This window comes from Anarrhichthys ocellatus, unplaced genomic scaffold, assembly GCF_004355925.1.
Source record: "Anarrhichthys ocellatus isolate YVR2014 unplaced genomic scaffold, GSC_Weel_1.0 scaffold23, whole genome shotgun sequence".
NCBI lineage: Eukaryota > Metazoa > Chordata > Actinopteri > Perciformes > Anarhichadidae > Anarrhichthys > Anarrhichthys ocellatus.
Genome location: NW_022280053.1, coordinates 4145709 through 4168169, shown reverse-complemented (window position 1 = coordinate 4168169; position 22461 = coordinate 4145709). Strand labels below are relative to the sequence as shown.

General features: G+C 38.9%; 1 protein-coding gene across 3 annotated transcripts in view; it reads left to right on the top strand.

The window, feature by feature from the left end:
• astn2 (astrotactin 2) overlaps positions 1-16988 on the top strand; it is a 186627-nt gene extending 169639 nt beyond the window's left edge. For all 3 annotated transcript variants that reach the window (XM_031859969.1, XM_031859971.1, XM_031859970.1), the window contains 4 exons: positions 3412-3553; positions 12221-12321; positions 12759-12942; positions 15316-16988. In XM_031859969.1, the coding sequence (XP_031715829.1) occupies positions 3412-3553; positions 12221-12321; positions 12759-12942; positions 15316-15553 (665 nt within the window). In that variant the 3' untranslated portion in view covers positions 15554-16988. The remainder of the gene's footprint in view (positions 1-3411; positions 3554-12220; positions 12322-12758; positions 12943-15315) is intronic.
• Positions 16989-22461: the final 5473 nt, after the last annotated feature.

The following is a 22461-nucleotide window of genomic DNA, read 5'->3' as shown; positions in this document are numbered from 1 at the left end:
CCCCCCCCCCCCCCCCCCCCCCCCCACCCTCTTTTTTTAACCTCTTCTTTATTTGTGATAGTGAATGAAAGCAGGTATTTTCTGTAGGAGGGACAAGGTGTTAAAAAAGGAGTATTTTCAAGTAAACCAGTAGTTAACCAAATTCAGATCAACACTCATTGACTCCAGGAAAGTAAAGAAAAGTTTGGTTGTGACGTTAGCTTATCCAGTATCCAGCAGCAGAACAGAAATGCAGTCAAGCCCGCTGTGAACAACATGCTCGACTCAGTCTGCAGAGCCCTGAAGCCCTGCCCCCGCTGCTGCAGAGAGCGCTGTTTGCTTTGTTCAAAGTTTATAAATATTGAACGTGATGCTTGTCCAAATTCGACAATGCACACCCTTGGATACCCAGCAATCATCAAGTGAGAAGGAGATTTGATGAACGGTTTTCAAGATATGCAAAGATTCCTTGTGAAACAACTGTCCTATTTTCTATGATGTTAGTTTAGAAAGTTTAATTATATGATTGTCGTTACTTACAATTGTTTGGTTCTTGCAAACTGACATTTAGACATAGAAAAGGTGAATATAAGCCCATTTACTGCATGACTGTACATTCTGTACTCCCACTATGCCTGCGTATACTTGTCATATATTTATGTAATTGCATAACAGTTTATAGCTTTCAGATGGCTCTGTTTAAAGAGGGGTTGAACTATGGAATGTGTGGTAAAGTTTGCTAGGTAAAGGTATATCATTCTTAAAGATCCATAACACACTGGGTTTCCTGCCGAGTCCTTAAATTGATAATTATACAATAAGCCACCCGAGAGCAACCAAAGACCAGACTGAAGACATTTGAATTTAGTTTAGTCTCTCAGATGCATAGAGGTTACTTAAGCGCCTCCCTGTGCTGTCAGTGAGCTACAATATAAACGCTATGATCAATTCATTTAACAATGGCATAATCAGTGCTTTATGTGTGGAGTTTTGACCACTAGAAGATTTAGATATAGGCTCAGTAACTGAAGTTTTTACTCTCTCATCTTTGTTGCATGCAGGATCATAAGTTATGGGTAGGGATACATAAATACAAATTTCCCTAAAAGCTTAATATTGGCACAGCGGAATACATCTTTGCTTGACTTGGGAGTTCAAGTCATATTTTCTTCAGGCAAATGTATTCACATCCATCATCTTTGTTTCAACTTTTTTTGCTTTCCATTGCATTTCATCAAATCACTGCCACTTTCCAGACAAGTCTCTTTCCCAAAACCCTTTTCTTAATCACTTATCATCCATAAAATGATGTCAAGCCCATGACAAAAAGAAGGAGATGACACACATATCTGAACATATTTGAATAGTGTTTCACCTTTAACTAGCCGTGCATGCAGAAAGCAGCAGCAGAACTCAGCTTGCCATACAACTTATCCTTCCTTGATGTCATTTTATAGTTCCTTTGTCTACTTTTGTTTTTGTTACTTTCTAAAAATCTCAGGGGAAAGTTTTCACTGTTCTGTCAGTGTTTGTGTTCTCCAAAAATATATTTGCTTTTGCAGGTAGGTTTTGTTTATATGTTATTTCTACAAGACAGGGTTGTATTTATTAGCAATTGTGTATTAGCCGGTTATAAACCTTGCAAACTTCATTGTCACTCCTGTTAATAACTAACAGAAAGCAAATGACACAAAACACACACTGGTGTCCCTTTTTGAACACAGCTTCACAATTTGCTTCAAATTTCAGTTTTGATACAATAATCGTCCAAAGATGTTTGAAATATTCCACAATCCAACTATTAATAAATACTGTATGTATTCATGTGTGGGCAGGTCTTCTGAAACCATTTATCATGTCTTTGGTTTTACAGATGTTAAATCAGACCACCTGACAAAGGTATCGATGACCAGGCTGTGGCTGGTTTCATTGTCCTCGAGCCTATTAATATTAACAGTCATCTCCATACATTAAGATGGTCCTGTTTTCCCTTCTGAAGGGAACCAGATGACAGACCTCACCAGCTCCATACAAAGTAATGTAAAATAAATGCAATTATGGACAGTGTTTGAAGCGCAGTAATTGCAACACTCTATTGCTGAGGTTTAAATCGAGCAAAACTGAAACAATATGAATGTCGTTAATATGCTCTAATATATGATTGACCTAATTTGTACTAAAAATGGTCATTATTTAAAAGATCTGGCTTCTTAATTTCCTGTTGACAAACCAGTATAATCTGTCTGTTTAATAAAAAGGTTTTACTTTGAGTGAGAATGTATCCACAGAGTAGCTGAACAAATGTAAAAACAAATATAAGAGTTTCTGACAATTTATAAACAAAATATAAACAACTTATTTTAGAGTTCTTAGCAGATTTCAACAACTGACAAAATAAATAAATCAAAATTGAGATTCATGTTTAAAATCTTTGAAGGAGCAACGGTGCAAGAATGTGTTTCGGGGAAAACCTCCAATACACAGAGTTCTTTCCGTGAAAAGGTCAAATCATTCATTCGCGCAGTTCTTTTTCCTCTCTTCTGCAACCTTTTCTTACCATCCCCTTGTGCCCTACCAGCCAGACTTACTCCCTGTGTTTATAAGTTGGCCCATGTATCATAAGCTAAAACTAAGCTGCCCTTTACCATGTGAAGAAATAGTTGGGAATCCAACCATTTGAGAGCTTTTAAACTATTTTGACAGCTTCCTCTTTTTTCCATCACCTCCATGAGTACTGGAAACTGGCAGCGTGTGTGTGTGTGTGTGTGTGTGTGTGTGTGTGTGTGTGTGTGTGTGTGTGTGTGTGTGTGTGTGTGTGTGTGTGTGTGTGTGTGTGTCTAAATGAGCAAGTTTGCATCGCTTGCCTTTCCCGTAAGCTGACATGAAAGATATTTCACAACTTGTAAAGTAGTGTTTTGTGAGACAGCAGGGTGCTCAGAGAGATATCATTGTAACACTACCGTGTGCGCATAAAGGAAAGAAATCCTGTTTTCTTACAGTTCTGTAATGTAGTGTGTATGGGCTGCTGCCAGCAAAAAGTCATATTTAATTTAGCCTCGGGCTCTGTGCTGGAGAAATGGCTCCCATCGGACAGAGCAGCAGTGACAATGATAACATCAAATAACACAATCATTGACAACAAAATAACTACTTTCCTAAATGTAGAAATGAATATATGACTGAGTTAATGTTGGGTGAACATTGTTTTTTCTCTGATATTGTTTTGTTTAACTAAAAACAATAGATGAAAGATAATGTTGAAAGATAATTGCTTTTTTTCCTCCTTTTTTGGCAGAAAGTATGACAGATGGTAAACCAGTACAAATAACATTTCCAATGTGACCTTGCAAGATTTGTTTTTGGTTTCTCTCTGTCTTCATTTCACCCTTTGTACTTTTCTTTATTTCCTTCAATTTTGTCTCTCTCTACTAGGTGAAGTTCTGAGCTTAGTGGATGATCTGTTTTCTGGTTTGGGTTCGTCCTGTGTTGTTGCTGGGAAGAGGACCGGAGACCATCCTCACTCTGTGCTATACTCGGTTGTCTTCAAGTGCCTGGAATCAGACAGTCTCTACAAGTAAGTCTGCTGATGCCCTTTGCCAAGTTTTCCAAGTCAATTAAATTACTGATTTATTGTGAATGTTTATTTCTTCATTGTATGGATAAACATAAGTCATGAATTGTATTTTGTTGTATGTAATTTAGACATAGTTTCAAGGTTCACATGTATGTGAAGAGTGGTGAGACCATAATTATTTTCAGATTTCAGTGGTTGTAAAATTAATAGAAAATGAATGTTACACTTATGGGGAAAATATGCTTCCAAATGTGTTTTTTAATGAAGCAATATACAGTGCAATATAATATAAGCCGGAGGAGAATTTCCGCATGATCATGGTGGGAGATTTTGTGTGCCCCTCAGACCCTGTGAGCTGTGTTGTAAAGCTGGGTCTAATAAGGCACATTGGTCTCAGGTGAGGAGCTTGACTTAGACTTCCACATGTCAATATATTGAGCATCTTCAAAAAAGAGTATTCTTCCCTAGAACTAGAATAAAACTCATGGATATGGGTCGAAAGACAGGGGTTACATCTTGTACAAGAACACCTATTTCTCAAAAATCCATGATCAACTTTGTAGTTGTATTCAGTCCTTTTTTAAGGCGGCCCATTGTAGGTGTGCCCCAATGCTCAACCGGAGATCCTGGTGGACACCTCTGGTGAATAAGGCTGTCAAGCCAAACAAGGAGAGTATCAGACTTGTTTAACCTGGGAAACTACTTAATCAGTGGTCACGTTCTAGGAAGCCTTAAGTACTGCAGCTCTAGGGGTCTAGGAAGCAAATGAGTGGAAGGAGTTTTGTGAGGCGCAGGAGAGAGACTTTCGTTTGGCTTCAAAGAGGTAATGGCTACCCATGACACAATTCAGGAAGTGGAGAAAGAGCCTCACCAAGGCTGTTTTCAGCGGAGGAGAACTGCTGCCCTTGACTTGAGGAACAACGGAGTAGGCATACTTTGAGGATTCAGAGGAAGTCTTGGCCATCTCTCAAGTGGAGGATGACAAAAACACCTCAGTGACAAAGTGATGGTGGAGATTTTCCCTGAAATTCTAAAGGCTCTAGATATATTTTGGCAGCCATGTTTAATACCACCTCATACATCAGTGTCATGTGGAGGTTAGGAAATGTGTCTATAAACTGCCAGAACATGCGGGTGGTTCCCTTTGTTTGATAAAAGGGAAAACGATGATGTGCTCCATTTTTGCTATAACTTAATATTTTTATTAATAAAACTTGTAAGTAATCACAGAGCGCATTACTACACCAAAGCTGCACAATCTTGTCCCGAATCACCTACAGTATTCTGCGACAATGATCTAGATTCACTTGATTGTTTTTCTGACCACATCTTTATGTCTTCAGTGTTTCCAATTACCATAGAAAGACCTTTTGTTATTAAAAGTGATGTTGTGGCCATGTTTGCATCTTTCCCAAACAAAAATGAATGGGCAAATATCAGCAGATGCTATTTTGTTTCAGGGGGTGAATGTTGTTACCTTCAACAGCTGGGTCGAGTTAACTAGGGAGGCATACTTAGTCTCAACTTGGTGAAAGTGGTGGATGCTTCCGTTCTTTTATGTTCTTTTGGTCAGAGCAGACCAGGGTTTCAGTGAATACAGAAGGATCTCTGTTAAGAGGCGGTGTTTGTTTAACTAAAAGCCATCACCCTAAGACATCAAAGTTTGACAGTCTATGACATCCAGGTCTATTTGCTGTTGCTGATTGTGGATTTGTTAGTAATAGGGATTACCCCATCTGCCGTTAGACTTGGTCTTCTGAAAAACCATGGTAATAACCATAATGATTTCCCACAAACATTTTTATATCAAATGCATGGTGGAGTAGTTATTTACTGGACTGTATTACACTGACACCTGTTTCTTATATTTTATTTATGGAAAGAAGCTCCATACAACATTGTACATTTCAATAAAACAATACCACAAACTACAACCTTAAAAACAACCTTAGAGCTAGCCCAACAGGTCTCTGTAACAGCGTCAACAACAAAATAATAATTATAAAAATAGTGTTTTATCCGATTGGGTATTGCTGTGATGTGCATTTGCTCTGAGCACCTATTTGCCCTCTATATCTTGAACCAAAGTTGCAAGAGCAGCAGACAGTGAACTAGACAGGACCCAGATGTTGTTGTGGCTGTCATTGGACACATGAAACACACTTCTCAGCGTTGGTCTGTCTTTTCTCAGGTTTTGTTATGTCACTTGTTTTTATACTGCTCTTGCTATGTGGCGGCCTTGGTTTGTTTTGGGAACCTTAACATTGGCATAACAAGGTCTTCAACTGCTGTGTGTGTGTGTGTAGTCTGTTTATATTTACCCCAGAGGGAAGGTAAAGGATGGATTAATGTAGCAATGCCAACAAGCTATGTAACATTAATGTCTCCCAACAACACAGCTATAATAATAAAATATGTGATTTGTTTTTATAAATCTAACATTAACGTTGGAATATTTAAATATAATAATTTAAATTTAAATATTACATTTGCATAGAATTCAAGTGTTCACAGCTGACCATGTAAACAAGTAAATAAAGATGACAAAATATGTCGAATAAATGCCAGGAAGCAGTCAACAGTTATTGGTGACATTTTTAGAAGATGATGTTAATTAGCATCTGTTTCATAAAAAAAAAAAAAGAAGATGATTTTGAGTGTCCTACAGGCTTTGACAGAGGATGAGGAATAGTTGGGAATACGTATTAGTTTAATCTGTATCAGTCAACCTGCAACAAAACCTAATTTCCAACTATCAGTGTTATCTTTGTTTAGGCATTCTCCAGTGTTGTTTTTCTCTGATAAGAGCAGAATCTGCGTCTGAATTACGTCTGAGGGCACATCTGCTTGCAGCCAACTCCGCCGTCTTAATCAAGAGCCTGATAAGACCTCTACTGGTACTGGCTTTACACTTGATCATCACCAAGGTTGCTATGGCCCTAACATACCCCAACAAACGTAATGCTCTTTACTTTAAGTTACACCCATTTCAAAAGTGAATGGCCAACCAATATATTGGATACAATTGAACAGTCTAAATCAAGTATTAGAATTAGAGAACATCAGGCTACATATTAATATAGTTGTTTTACTATCAGGCTTTCAACTCCATTCACTAACCACAGATTTTAATGATAGTGTTGACTTTGTGCTTCCAAACAGGTAAGTCGTTTTATCAAATTGTTGTCTTCATTCATAGAATAAAGCTTCAATTGCCCTGTGTGGCAATATGGCTGACAGACAGCAGTCAATCGGCCTTTTCGGACCGGAGGAACTTTTTCATAGTTCTAAGAACTTAGTTCTAAGAAACCCCATTTCATTAGGCGCTGTCGGACCGGAGGAACTTTTTCATAGTTCTTAGAACCCCAATCTGTATTTTGTCTGCACCGCAAAAACTACAAACGATCATAGTTCTTAGAAAGACGTGTTATGGGGCTTTTTAGCCTCTATTTCAGATGAAGTACTCTCCCAGCACAACAATAACCATGAGTGGTGAAAGTGTACGCTGATTGATTGTACACAAGAGCTGATGTAGCAATGACGTGCAAAGAAAGAAAGCAATAGCTCGTAACAAAAAAAAGAAAACAACACATAAAAGGGCCAACAGTGAAATCCAGAAGTGAACTCCTGAGACAAAACTCTTCAGAACTGGGGGATGATCCATGGCTGGGTCATTCCTGCATACTACGGCGCAGAACACCAGCCTGGGGCTCCCTGAATGACTGACAACTGCTCCTGCGACATTTTCTTCATCAAGTATGGGATGTGGCGGAGCGGAGTAAAGGCATAAAGCAGCTTTCTTGACCATGGCACGTGTGGATTGTCTTGCTGTTCCAGGGAGAACCTTAGTGGGTTTTTCTGGTGGTTGGCGAACAGATCTACTTCCGCCTTCCTAAACCGGGTCTAAATCTGCTTTACCACCTTGGGTAGATGCTTCCACTCGTCGAGTAGGGGTCCACCTCTCGACATTAGGTTGGCACTCCTGTTCTCCAGTCCCAGAATGTGCAACAGGTGCTCTAAGGTCCACAGCCACAAGCTCTTCGCCATCCCCAACAAGGCAGCAGACCAAGCTCCACCCTGCCTGTTGATATGGGCTCTGTAAAAACCATGGTGGAGACGGCTTACCAGCTCAGGGGGAAGCAACGTGAGTGATCCCACAGCTGCTGGCATCAAATCTAGGGCAGGCTGGGCAGGGTAGTGGCTGCTGAACACCACTCTCTGCTTGGTCTGCACCGAGGTACTCAAAGCAGGCGTTTCTGTCTGTCATGTTGATGAGGCCAGGGACAAACGGGCACTAATGATCTTCTCCAGCAATTGATCAATTCCATGGGCAAATTGCCATTCGTTGAAAAGAAAAAGGATGGCAGACAACGGTGTGGGCTGCCAAATATACTGTTAGTTCCGTAGCAATTTGTGAAGGGACGTTCTAATTTGCAGACTACATTCAAATTTTTGGTTGCCGAATGTGTGCTCTCCATAGAGTCCAGTAGAGGGCGGAGCCTGTGTGAGTTTGAACTGGGGGACCACCCTGTTGCATTCATTGCTAACAAGCCATTTACATTTTATAAAGCCAATAGTTGTTGTTGTATAAGCTGCCGTAATATTACATTTTTGCTTTAGATTGTGCTCATGTGCTCCCTCCTGTCCTGCATCTTCCCAATTGCTCCTCAGCTGCTCCTGTTGCTTTAGACTATTTAAGGCAGTTTCTTCAGACATCCAACTTGCCAGAATTCCCATCCTTTTTATGTTTATGCCAGTCTGAACTCCTAAATTCATGCTTTATCTTGTTTTGTTTTCTCCAAAAACATTTACCTCGGTGTTATTGGTGTTAAGAACCGTCACCCACCTTTGATATTCTGTATTCTGCATTAGCCAGTGTTTGTTAGCTTTAGGTTACCTTGTATGGGCTTTGTAAAGGAATGTCGACGTGCATAGTGGCAGTAAAAGCACACAAATGAATCATGCTTTGTGTGCAAAAAAAGATCATTAATTTGACACAGTTCAACGTTCTACTAAACGTTTCACTAACAGCATCATTACATTATTAGGATCAATGTATGTTGAATTGCTTGCTAGCTTTGTAAAACTAGTAAGTTAGCTGGCTTTGTTAAGATTGGGATGGTATAAATGACTTGTGTAAATGTAAGACTAAACAATGAGCAACACAACTAAGCTTCATGAGTATAAGCTTCATGCAAATGAGTACACAATGACGTTATCATTATACAAATGGTTGATTGGTGGCTTCTGGCAATTTTTGGAACTACTGGTGGCTATCACATCTGACCTGAGGAGTAGTAGGTGGTCAGGATAAAATCTCGCCTTGATTTTGTCTATTGTCTTTCAAGGTATTGTTGGGATTATTGTTGTGTCAATCTTCTCAAAGTATCTCAGTTCCAAAAATATCTTGAGCATGCATTTAAATCTGTTGAATACTTTAATAAGATGTTATTCATTACATTCATTTGGACTGTAAGTCTTGCTCACCTGAGAGGGAGATCATTCGGAACTGAGCTATGTATCTATTTTTAAATGAAATGCAAATCCATTTTTTGTTGAGGGCTGTCGCACCAGTGTAATGCCGCATAGATCTGAGGATTTCAAAGTCATGAGATACTGTAAGCTGCCACAAATGTCCAGGCAGTGAGAGACAATTCTATGTGGCTTTGATTGATTTGTGGACTGGCTCTACTGATGGGTGTCCAAATGCTGATGTCATGGAAAAGTCATCCCCTACTGCCCTAGCTTCTCTCAGCATGCCAAAAATACTGCCCTAATTGATCCTCTCTCACTTTCTCTCATTCTTCCTCTCTTGCTCTGTCCGTCTCTGAGCTTCCTGTCTTGTCATCCCTTGTTCGGCTTTCTCTCCACTGTCTCATTAAATTAGAGGACAACGGTTACTTTAATGGCAACATTGTCAATATACACAAACATTAATCTGCCATTTGTCCTCTTCATTGTTTGCTGAGCTTTCAAAACTATGGCACAGGGACAAAACCGAGCTGCTTCCAGGGGAGCCATGTGCAGCCAGACAGCCTTGGAATAGATGCGAGAGACAAGGAATTAGAGAGAGGGATAGACAGCGCTGAGCTATATGCAAGCAATGTAGATAGAAAAATAGAGAGAGACAAAGTAATGTGTATCAGTGTGAGTGTGGGTGGGTGGGTGGGTGGTTGTGTGTGTCTTGCCAATTCTGTTGCTTGATGTTTTGACATTCTTATGGCAGGCCAGACTGTGGCTGGTTCCTTTGTTCTCCAAGGCGATCTTTATCATCGCCGAGTGCCTGTTCTGAGTACAGTTACTACACTCTATCCATCCAGCCCCCTTTAATCTTACTATATGTGTCTATGAATGGCAGCATAAGAGTTTGAAGGACCCTTGTCCAAGGTTCCTTGGCATGACTGATCTGAAAAAATAAAATCATATTTTCTGTAAAATGTTAGCATGTTTTCCCTTTTTTACCCAAACAAATAGCAGGTCTCCAAAGTTAAACCTGAGACTGACAGGCAAAAAATAATGTATTACTATACATAGCAATCTTGTAATTGCTGTATGGGTTTTGGGAAGGGGAACAAACAGTACATGTCATTGATGCCAACCAACAACCAAAAAACTGCAAAAAAATTCTGGCAAGCTCACATTCTGGGTCCCAAACAATACTTTTAACAAATTGCCTTGATAGAACTCCTGTCTCGTCATCCTCCTGCTCCCCTCCCCTTTCCCACCTCATTGTATCCATCTGCACGTTATGTGGCCACATAATTTAAACAGTGTGACTGTTACATGCCGGCTTTGTTTTGTTGGGCAGAGAAGCCAGTTTTGCGTCTTTTGTGCGGTTCTTGGGGAATACCGCATCCACCCTGCTGAATAACAAGATCAGACAAACTATGTGAGCTATGTCCAAACAGGTCATGTTACTAACAAAACAATAATTTGACAGCATTGGGACAGCTCTTACAAGACATTACAGGAAAACCGATGATAAATGTTTTTAGGATGAAAAGCAAGTTTTGAAACAACAATAATATTGTAATTTCTTTATTTAGCAATGGAATGCCATATCGGTGGTTCTATTTGTCTCACTGTGTTTTGTGGTTTCCTTGTTGTCATCCTGTTGTTTTTACAGTGGTAATTATGTTTTCATAACTAGTTACAAACATGTCTCAATACTAAATTCGCTTATTCAAAGTTCCCCCTGCACTAAGAAAAACGGTGCATTTGGATGAGTCTTTTTTATTTCATTTTCAAGGCAAAATTCACGCAGAAAATCCCCTTAACCACAACTACATTATTTATGTCATACGTCATTGATACTGCAACATTTAACAGGCAATTTCATGCTTATCAGATATTCTTTTTGACTTCTGCTCCGGTGGAAGTTGCACAGTTTGTACCAATATGCTACAGGTTGTTGCTAGCCACCTGTAATCTCATCACGTAGCCAAATAGGCTTTTTCACTGCAGATAATTTGACATGTCATAGTAGGTAATGCACTGGTGTTACTAATAATATTAGTGATAGCTTTGTTCTATTCAAGTGTCAAGACAGAGTGACAGAGTTAGCCAGCATGCACGACACCAGGACTCTGAGACCTAAGCAGGTAAATGGAATAAAGCCATCACTAATGTGATTATCTATACTTGTGCCTTTTCTGTTACATGTCAACAAGTCTTCTGTGAAAAGGCCTCTGCAGATGGTTGTAGCTGAATATGTAGAAAATATGACACTACATAACAAGTTAGGCTGAACAAACGTCAAAGCTAATGTTATGACCCTTTTTCAATTGATATGTTTGTTTACTGCTTCGTTAGGGTGTATGACCAGCAAGACAGCAGCGGCAAATAGCCGTGTGCGTTCATACGAGCGGCTGCCGCCTTCTCTCTCTCCTTGCTGCTGCAAGGATATTGATGGATTAAGCGGTGCCACCCTTCATCTTTTTTTAGATTAAATATGACCAATTCCTCCTTGTACTTCTTCTTATTCAGAAGTACACAGATTGGCATTTTCAAAAGGACATTTAAAGGTCATTTGTTTTTTATTCCGTGCCGTGTGGCCCTACATTACTTGAGATGCGTTACATTTTCTCAGTGTGTCTCGTCTCCTACTGCAATGTCTTGAACTGTTTGCAATGGTATCTTATCACGGTACTGAGTGGTCCTTCATGGAACCCCAAAAATGATGATGTTTGACATTTTCAGACAGTGGAACTTTGTCCTTATAGAGTGCTTGGAGTCAAGCCAGATTCCCCTCTACTTCTGTCTCGTCTGCCGCTGTGGTTCTGGCTGCTCTCATTTTCAAATCCCACAATCCCTGGCTACCTATTCGCAAGATGTTTACTGAATAAATATGTGATGTCAGTGTATGGTTGTATGATCAAATACCAGCTATCAAGACCACCATCTCATCCAGCACATTATCCTGCAAACCTATAAAAAATACACTACAGTATATGACGGCTTTGTCAGTATATGTCTATGTCAGCACATCCAAAGTGCCAATCATATGTGAAGTTGATGTTTTAAGTGTCTTGGTAATGGCTTCCACGCTGTTTTTTGGTATATTTCCTGCTTGCTTCTGGCACTGTATCTTACTTGATCTTGGGATGTTACAAATAATAAACTTTATTCAAATAATAAACTTTATTTTTCATGATATTGTCATATTAGGTTTACCCTCCGTGCGGTGGATAACCGAGGCAGCAACTCTGAGTCAAGCTTTGTCTCAGTAAGGACGTCCTGTCCAATGGTGGATGATAGCCGAGCTGAAGGTACTCTCACCTTTTGATTTTGTCTTTCTCTTTCATTTCAACTCTTAAGTACCCTCACAATGTGGACATACATGATTAGATAGTATGGTTATGAAAACAAGGGGCACTCTACTTATTCCACATGTGAAATTCAATGTACTAATCATCTGGAGTTCACCAGGCAGAAAGAAAGTGTAGCATCTACTGTGTATGAGGCTCGGCCCATATTAGGGACTACAAATCAGGATATCTCAGCCTCTGCTGCATTGATGTTCAACATCCTTGTATTTTCATCTATCTCTTGCAAGTCCCCTCACCTTACTGAAGTGCAGTACTAAATCGCAGAAGTTCTCTATCAGACCTTTATCTGCTTATTGGCTTTCCTCGCTCATGGTATATCCCATTTTCCCCCTCGTATCTCTGTATCGCTCTTCTGTCTATCTCTTACCTCCTTACAGAGATAGCAGACAAGGTGTACAACTTGTATAATGGCTACACCAGCGGCAAGGAGCAGCAGATGGCCTACAACACACTGATGGAGATCCCTCCTCCGCTGCTATACAGAGTCCAGCACCACTACAATTCCCACTACGAGAAGTTTGGAGATTTCGTCTGGCGTAGTGAGGATGAGCTGGGCCCCAGGTGAGACGATCTGGGCAAAAGCACAGTTTTGACAGCCAAGCCAAACACAAAATGTGATAGTCGGCTAACACTAACTCGCCTTCAAACTTCATTTCCTATTCTTTCTCATTAAAAGTTCCTTTGTGTCCACAACATGCCACCCCGACATCCAGTCAACTTCCCCCTCTTTACAGCGTTGATAGTTGGCTGTGTGAACAAACATTGAGACGTTATGACAATATGGAGAAGGAAAGCTCACTGACTAACAAAACTTCGAAGGAAGAGGCATAAACAATACTTTCAAAAGAAGTATAGAACAAAAACAATGTAATTAATGTATGCAAGTTTGACAAGGAAGTTGGTCCAGCGCTGATGATAGCAACAAAAATCTTAAGTTACGGCCCAATGTTTTGTTTTGTCCACCCCAACTGCCTGGAAGCACTTCTTTCAAGCCATAAATAATGATATGATAATTGTGGAATCATTTTGGTTTGTAGAAAGATGATGCTTCTCTCTGATTGGTGAAGGGGGGTGGGAGGCAAGGGTTTGCCATTGGGACTTAATATGGGGATTGGGGTGGTCACATGGTGTGTTTGTGTGTGGGCAGTTATGAGGAGGGGGGTGGGGGCTTTTGGATGAGCGAGCACGGATTATTTACAGCCTGAAGTTGGCAGGGTTGAGCCTCGTTGGGGTAATTTACAAGCAGGCTCTATTGGTGGAGCCTTTTAAAAGGTAACGGAATGGCCAAGTGAAACGTAAACACAGTCAGAACTCCTCCAGGAGCGAGAACCTATGAACCCCAAAATGTCCACGAGCATTGTTCACAATTATTTTGTTATGTGTTTGTTATGTGATACATGTTTGCTGCTTTATTTACCTTCACTCTAAACACAGCTATTATCTTTACTGCAATGTACTTGTTCTATTTCCGACACATCGGTCTCTTTGATTTGTTGTTGTTTTCAGTTCTGGGTTGCCTTCCTTTGAAGCTGTGGGTTTTTTTTCGAAATCAATTACTTAGGATTCAGTTGCCCAAATCAGATGAAGCCAATTTGTATTTACTTAGTAGTTGCAACCTAAAAGGTTAAGCAGAAGTAATATTTTAAATGTGTCACTTTTTTTTTCTTTTCTTTTGTTAATTTCCTTGTTCGTCATAATGAATGGCATCAAACGTGTTTAATTTGTCCATAGCTCACATGCTTGCAAGCTTCCATTGATTATGTGTTTGGTATTCTGTTGTTTCAGACATAAGAATTCAAGGGAAATGAGAAAAATGTTGAACCGCCCCCTTTTTCAGCAAAGAAGTGAAAAGGATGTCTGTACTCCTTGCTTAACTAAAGACAGATGTTGATGCTCAGCAGACACTGCTTTTCAAAACAAATGGAATTTTGCCCTTCTCTGCGTGTGTTGTTCTCATTTCAGTATCCATATGAGCTTAACAATCTCGAAAACTTAAACTCTATATGTATTCTGTAGGTGTATTACTGTTTTACAAGTACGGAATAGATGCATTTATGTGTGTGTATGTATGTATGTGTGTGTGTACGTGTATTTTCTTTATATTAAGCGTACCTGATATACTATGGCTCCTTGATGTTGTAAACAGAAACTCTGGTGACAAAAATCTTTGTTTCACGCACCATAGACTTCTGCCTCTGGTGTAGAGAACAGATTCGGTACCCGGCAATTCAAAATGCAATTGCATGTGGTGGTTTTGACCCAGACTGGCAGTCCTGTCCGAGTGACAGGAAAGACATTGTTGCAATTCTTTCAATTCTGGTAACATTTAAAGCTGTTTTCGTGCAGACACAAAGCCAGTGGAGGTGCAAATAAAGGAGCAATGTCATTTTCCTTTTGACTTTCTTTTTTGAATTTCTTTGATGGCTTTGTGGCACAAAATGAACCTCCAGCACTAAGGTGGGTGGAATGGCATACTGTATATGACGTGCAGTGAATTTTAAGGTGCCCTCTTTGGTATGAAATTGTGGCAGTTTTTTTTTTCCTATCCATCCAAAACATGTCTAATCGGAAACACACACACACACACACACACACACACACACACACACACACACACACACACACACACATCAGCACTCACATCAAGTTTTATAAACTACTTCTATGATTTTTAAGTATCATCTGGTACATATTTAAAATCACTGTATCATTAATGCAATAAGGCAGATTTTTATACTTGTTGATGATTAGATCATGTGTGCTAATATGTTCAGGAAAGGTGAGATCTGTTTTGGCGTCTGCATGTCTCAATTTTGGATGTCAACTCAAACTTGAGAGAAAATTTAATGATGATGTGATAAAATACAAAAAACATTTGTGTGATGATGTTGAGCTTGGATTTTTTTTCTTTTTTTTTTTCTTCTCCCTCAATAGAAAAGCCAACCTGATACTACATAGGGTGGAAAGGATTAGCCACTACTGCCGGTCCCTCCTGCGCAGCACCCATATCCAGAGCCGCACCGACACCATGGCGTATGTCTACTGCCGGAGTGAAGAGGGCCGACCTCCCAGTAATGCGTGGCATGGCTCTTTACATGAAAGTCGCACCACCTGCATGGAAAAGCTCATTTCTGTTCAGCGTAACACATACAGCAACACTAAACTCCGATGAGACAGGAGTTTGGAGATGGTGGCGGTGCGTTTTTGTTTTTTTTCCCTGCAAAATGACATCAGCGATCGATGAACCTTGTCACCCACTCTGCAGCAAGTGTCCCTCAAGTGACTGGTGGATTTTGCAAACCAAAAAACCTCAGAATTCACTGGACATTGTGTTAAAGCTACCAAAAAAAACATATTTTTGTGTGGCCTACTTTTATTGTAAAACAGAGGAAAAAAAAACTGGAGCAAAATGCCAGTGATCGCACATATCACTTAGAAACTGCAGTGTGAAAATGTAAAATATAACTGGTTGGTTTAAATACTTTGAATGTAATATTGTAGTTCCTTTTTGGTGCTTTGAAGCTTACCTGGAACACTTAAAAGAAAGAAAAAAAAAAAGGAAAAGTCAACAGCATAACTTATTTGCCTTTACTACCTTCCTTTGAAAGGAGGAATTGACAAGTGTTAAAGCCATTTGAAAATCACTTTCTTGTTTTCAACTTGCCATTGTTTAAAAAAAATAAAGCTTTTCTTCATGAATGAAATAAGTAAGTGCGAAACAATTTTGTAAGTCTATATTACATTTGATAGATTAAATTAAAATAGCAAGACTTTGTGTGGTAACATAACATGATTGACTATTAGGCCTGTCAGCCTGTTGAAATTATGCAAAGACGGAGTGAGTGTTATTCATTCATAGACTTTTAACTTAGCACTGATTTCTAGGAATCCTTTTGTCATCATCATCTCTTTTTGAATCTACAGTACCCACAATAAATATGGAAAATGTACTGATTTCAATGACATGTGTTTCTCAGACTAGAAATGGACCCGATCACAATGAATAATGTGTTCAAGACAAAAGAACACAACGCTATGGCCACACTGAAGTCTTTAGAGTAAATACTTTACATAACTTGTTGGGTTTTGGTCTATAAACATCAACAGCAACTGTATTATAAAAAAAAAACATTATATTGCTAGATTTGATGATGCAAGATGTTTGTGATCTATTGATAAGTTGTAACTTATCAGAAGAATAGAACATTTGTCATTGTGGCAGAAGTCAAGTTCTGCAAAAACAAAACATCTGGCATAATACACAGGAGCACTATTAGACATTACAGTCACAATATGGTAATAATAAGGTAATTAAAATAAGGAGAATATGATGTTTGCTAATTTATGTGCATTCATAGAAATTATCATAGGAATAATAGTATAATAATTTTCCAGATGACCGAACAGTTTGTGTTGAACCAACTGTAAAGTTGGGAGGTACCGTACACTGAATTGTGTATCAGCAGTCGTAGGGATCGTCTGTGGTCCTTTTAATCCTCTTGTTTTTCAGTTCAATGTCATATCTTTGAAGCCATGAATATTGTTTTAATGAAGATAAACAATGCCTTTTTTTTCAATATTTACATCTCATGTTATATGAATTGTAAAATAATAATCAAATAATTTATTATATTGTACATTTTAAATTGTAAAAAAAAGTATTATGTGGCTTTGTTTGTCTTTTCTGAAGAATGTGTAATATTAAAAATGTATATAAAATCAAAAGCCTTTTCTTTCATCACTACAATGGAGTGATACAGTAATTTAAGTTTTGAAAGGAATCATATTGATCAGCTAGGAAGCATTTCTTTAAACCTATTTTAAAGTCAGTGGCAAGATCATTTAATTACCCCCAACAAACATGATGCATCGTAAACTAGTTTACCACACATGAAAAGTGATTGTAAAGTTAAATTAATCTGACATGGTTTTGATCAGCTCATGTGGTTCACATGACTCATGTGTCCTTGTTTGAACTGACACAAGACCTCAGTGGAGAGAAGCCCCCACGGTACAAACCATCAGAGTAAAGTTGCACAATATCACAGGAATATTTGGAATAGAATTAGTTAGGACGATGACAAAATGAGACTTGGATGAAAGTAGCTGTGATCAGATTATATATTAGCAATTGTACAATGCAGTGTAATGCTGTAATTTCCCAGGTTTTACCCAATATACCACATGATCCAGCTGAAAAATATTTACATTGAGCTGGAAAAGGGGGAAATCAGTCACTGAACTCACAGACAGCCATCCCCTATGAATTACTCTAATTTATATCATTAACTGAAGGTGGCTATGCCTCCCTGCACGTGAGCTACTAGGAAACATTTTCTTTTTCCATCTCCCTCAACAAACTATTCCTTTAAGCTCAGATCCAGTTTCTTTCCAGTCATGCAACATTAACTGCACTTTAAAAATCAGTAGTTTGACGTTCATTCTCACAAATTAGGCCATTAACGTCATTGGAGTGCTAGGAACAGCACTCACATTTCCATACAAATGTATCAATGACGGCTTAAAGAATGAGCTCCTCTTTTTAAAACCACCTCAGCACTTTTTGAATTTTGATAAGGCTCACTATGAATCTTCCAGAAGAAAGATACTCTTTAAATACAGTATAAAGCAGCTCCAAAAGGAACCTGGACACACTTTTGCAATGACAAAAAAATGATTCAACTTTCAAAGAAACACGCTCAAGCTTATGTTCACTTTAACCAGTGTTTTATTTCTACACAATAAATGACAGCAAAATGAAAATGATGATCTTATGACTCTTCCTTATGAAAATATAGTACACATCAGACATGTTTTGCCATGTACCAGAGCACCAAAAATATATATAATTGCAACTGTGAAAACAGAGAGAAATATTGGGCTTAAACATAAAAGTCCAATCTGTTGTATATGTGCCTGAAAAAGTGCATACTGTTTAAGAACCAAAGAGAGAGGAGGCCATCAGAGGGAGGGAGGGACTACTGAGTCTGATGGCTACATTTACAGTGTTGGTGAAATTCCCAGCAACACACAAAGGCATCGGGGACAAGACTCGAGAATATACAGTATGGAGTGAGGAGAAATGAAAGCTCTTTGCGGACAAATTTGAAATAATCTTGTCAATGCATTTACAAAGAACAGTCAAGTTTGATTGTGAGGATCAATTCCAACAGACTCCTAAGATGCAGAAATGACCATTATGTTTTTATTCATCTTGACAACAAATAAATAATTCATGACTCAATGGATAAATTCGTGGATTAGACAACTGACAACAGTGCTTGTACTAAGCCATTATTAACAAATAAATGCTGACAGCGAGTGGTGTGGTAAAGCATCACAGGTCTATTTCTTTTCTTTTTTTTTTCTGTCTTGCAGGTGATACTTTGACACAATGCACAACAAATTCACGGTTCATCTCTTTGTATAATAGTTATGATCAAAAATCAATCCGAGAGCTACTGCCAAACAGTTAGTACATGGTTTGCAAATACAATCATCATATAATATTATTATTTACATCTTAAAATATATTTGTTGAGCAATCGGGTACGAAACATTGTAATACCACTAGATATCCACGTAATATGTAAATACACTTTTTTTTTGTATTTCCCACTTAGAAAAAAAAGGACCATTCACCTTTTTTTTTATTAATAGAGGGAATTAGGAAACAGACATAAGTGTACCATTCTATAACCAGAGGCCTGTGAGAGGTACTTCATGTGTTACAATACACAAGGAAAATGTCTTACAACAAGATGGCACATGGAGTATTTTTCTCTGCAATGATCTGAGCAAAAATGTTAGGGCTTCAGACACTTTTTCTTACACTTCCCATCGCTTTGAAATGTGTTAGACACAATGCTTCTGCCATTTTTAGACAAGCAATACAACAACCAGTTGTTAAATTAGAAACAAAGGAGCGACTGTTGGTGGAAAATGTGGAGAGGTATCAAAGCCTGTCAAAAAAGGACTGCTATACAAATCATATTATGTGATAAGCATAGGCTCTAGGTGAGGAGAACTGTGTTCCTTCAGCCTTCACAACTTCAAAAGGCTCTGTAAGCTGGGCAAACATCCTCTCTCATTTTCACAGGGCCAGCTTGACCCTGGCAGCCCTGCGCAGGCATACCTGACAGTGACAGATGAGGCAGTGTGTCGAGGAGTGGGGAGGTGGAGGGGTGAGGGAGTGGGTGGTGGGAGTCCCAGAAAGGAATGGCTGCCACCCCCAGGAGGAACTGACTCATTGGCCTCGGCTTGTTGCCAGTCAGCGCTGGCCACTATTAGCCCAGGGGCAGCCTCTGTGAGTACACATTTTCACACCTGGACAAATAGCTAGACAAGCCAGGAAAAGCAGCCCACCCATCCCTACCTCTTTCCCTGCCCACCTTCTACTTTTCCACCATCCAAGAGCACTCTATCTGGGGTACCATCAACTGCCCTCTGACATCCAGTCCTTCTTTCTTTTCATGTTTGATCCCTCTCTTTGCCACTTCTGTCCTCAGCTGGCTGTGTACATAAATTCCTTTCGTCTTACACTGGTCTCTCGAAACATCATTTGCTATATTATGGATTTATGTATTTGACCAATATATATACTTGGTTCTCTTTTCACAACGCCTTGTATGAATGGCTAATGTGTGCATTTAAAAAAAAAAATAAGCAAATAACTTTACATTCTGGTTTTAAAGGGGAAAAAAGATACACTGCACTCAGTAACATTTGAACATGTGGTGGATCCTCATTGGATACAAGCAGTGTCCAACTGCACTTAATGACCAATGAGACATGTTCTTGTGTGGTTGTGGGCCTGAAGTGTACTGTATGTCTGATCAATGCTTGACAGAAATGATCACAACAGAGGATGATGATGACAGAGACAAAATGACAGTTTTGACTCACAACCGATAATGTTTTTGTTTATAAGAACAATGTAAAAAATAACTTACATGGACATTAAATATAACTTAAAAAAGTATAACACTCTGAATAAATAGTTCTACTATTTACACCACTGTTATGAGACGCAAAAATGTCACTAAAATACCAAAAGTATAGAAGCAGCAAACATTACAGGCATGAGGTACAGTAAGGGATCCTGCGATGACTACAGTAGAGAGGTGATGTCCTCATCCAATCCGTAATCTTATTCCTTCCATGAATATCTTGGTTAGCTATGGCTGATGGGTACCTTCTCCAATATTAAGAATATCATTTTTCAAGTTGACATGCAGTCACATTCTGTTGCCTGTCTGATAGTAATAACGATCAGTTGTTTTGGTATCCAGACAACTGCTAATGATACGAGGAGGATATTTCTAAGTTAGTCAAAGTATGTGGACGCAACGACAGGTTATGTTAGTTTATAGAAAGAAGGGAAGGATGCAAAGACAGCTTTCTGATTCATCCATTCAAAAGGCTAGAATGGCTTTCCAGTGCCGTCAATTGCAGATGATGAACCACAGTACTGCATGCCACTCTAGTGTGTAGTGATTGCAGGTGTAACAGTTCTATGTAAAGCAGCAGTATCAGGAGTAGGCCTACTAATATTACATATAGTTGTATATTATCAACAGAATACTTTTTGTTTTGTTTATCCAGGGCTTTATATTTTTCGATACAATCTGATGATGTAGCCTTTACAACGTCCTTTACGATGTTCATATTTCGTAAAAGTTACAACGCATGGCATGACTCCCTTTTTAATGAGAATTTCGTCATTCAAGCGTTTCCTTCCCGTTTGACATATCTTGGTTTCTCTGCCAAAATGTACACCTTTAACATAAAAGGATGTACTACACACACATAAGGGCAAAATAAGACAAACTAATTTGCAGTCTAGCTAGACCTAAAATAATACAGTTCGTGTGTTGATGTGTACCCTATTTTTTTCTTTTTTTACCCTTTTTTGTGGGGGGTGGGGTGTGTGTGGGGTGTGTGTGGGGCCTGTATGGATGATGGACAGATGGATGGATTCATTGTTTGTCGAGACAATACCTCCCTACTTCATTGATAACCTCTAATGCAAAGTCAGTTTAGGTTGGAAAAGAAGCATCTATGGCCAGATACAAATAAAACACTAATGACAGGTAAGCTAATAGCAACACAGGGAGTCAAATGACCGAATATCATAACATTCAGTTTGTTTCAGATCACTTCTGACAATAGCAGCTTCTAAACATTTTTGAAAGATATATATATATATATATACGTTTTCTCCTTACATGGAAACTAAAAAAGTGCAGTAACTGAGGTCAATAATATAAACACTGATTAAATATGACATTTTGTAAAAAATGAAAAACATGAAAACGAAAACCCAAAACATCTTTCAACGCAGCTGTCCATCAAGAACATATAGTAATATTTACATGTTTTTTTTTTTTCGTTTTCTTTCTATGTATTTTGGAGGAAAATAATACCCTATTACTTTTTCTGCATGTTGTGGTATTGTCTTAGTTCTTCACCAACATTGGTTTCAAAATGACATGAAATTGGACATACATTGCCACTTGTACAGCTTGTTGTGTACGATGATTCATGAGTATGATCTGGAATGCTATAGCAACCTAATATGAGTCAGAGGGACTGTGCCATTGGCTCAAAATGAAATGAAAAGTCATAATCATGCTGTCTGTAACCACAACTATGGTTGCAGCCGAATAAAAGCAGCGAAATTTGGACCAATATGTCAAGCAGCCTTCATTATCAAATGTGCATGAGTAAAAAAAACGACTGTTTATGTGTCTTTAGTGAAGAATAACAACACACAAAGCTATTGTAGCAGTCATAAAATCTAAAGAAGTTAATTGGTGGGGACAGACACCCAAGTTCACAATACTGAAAAGTGCTGGTCAAAACAACCAAGTGCACTTTTTACTGCAGAGACAAATTAAACTGTTGAATTCATTCCTTAAACACTAGACCCAGCAGAGAATCATAGGGACCTTTGATCATATTGTGACTGCAAATGCTGTGTTGACATATACATCCAAATGTCATTTTCATGTATAATAGTGTTGCCTGCAGAGCTACAGCTGAGAATCCAAAACTGGGGGGGGGGGGGGGGGGGGGGGG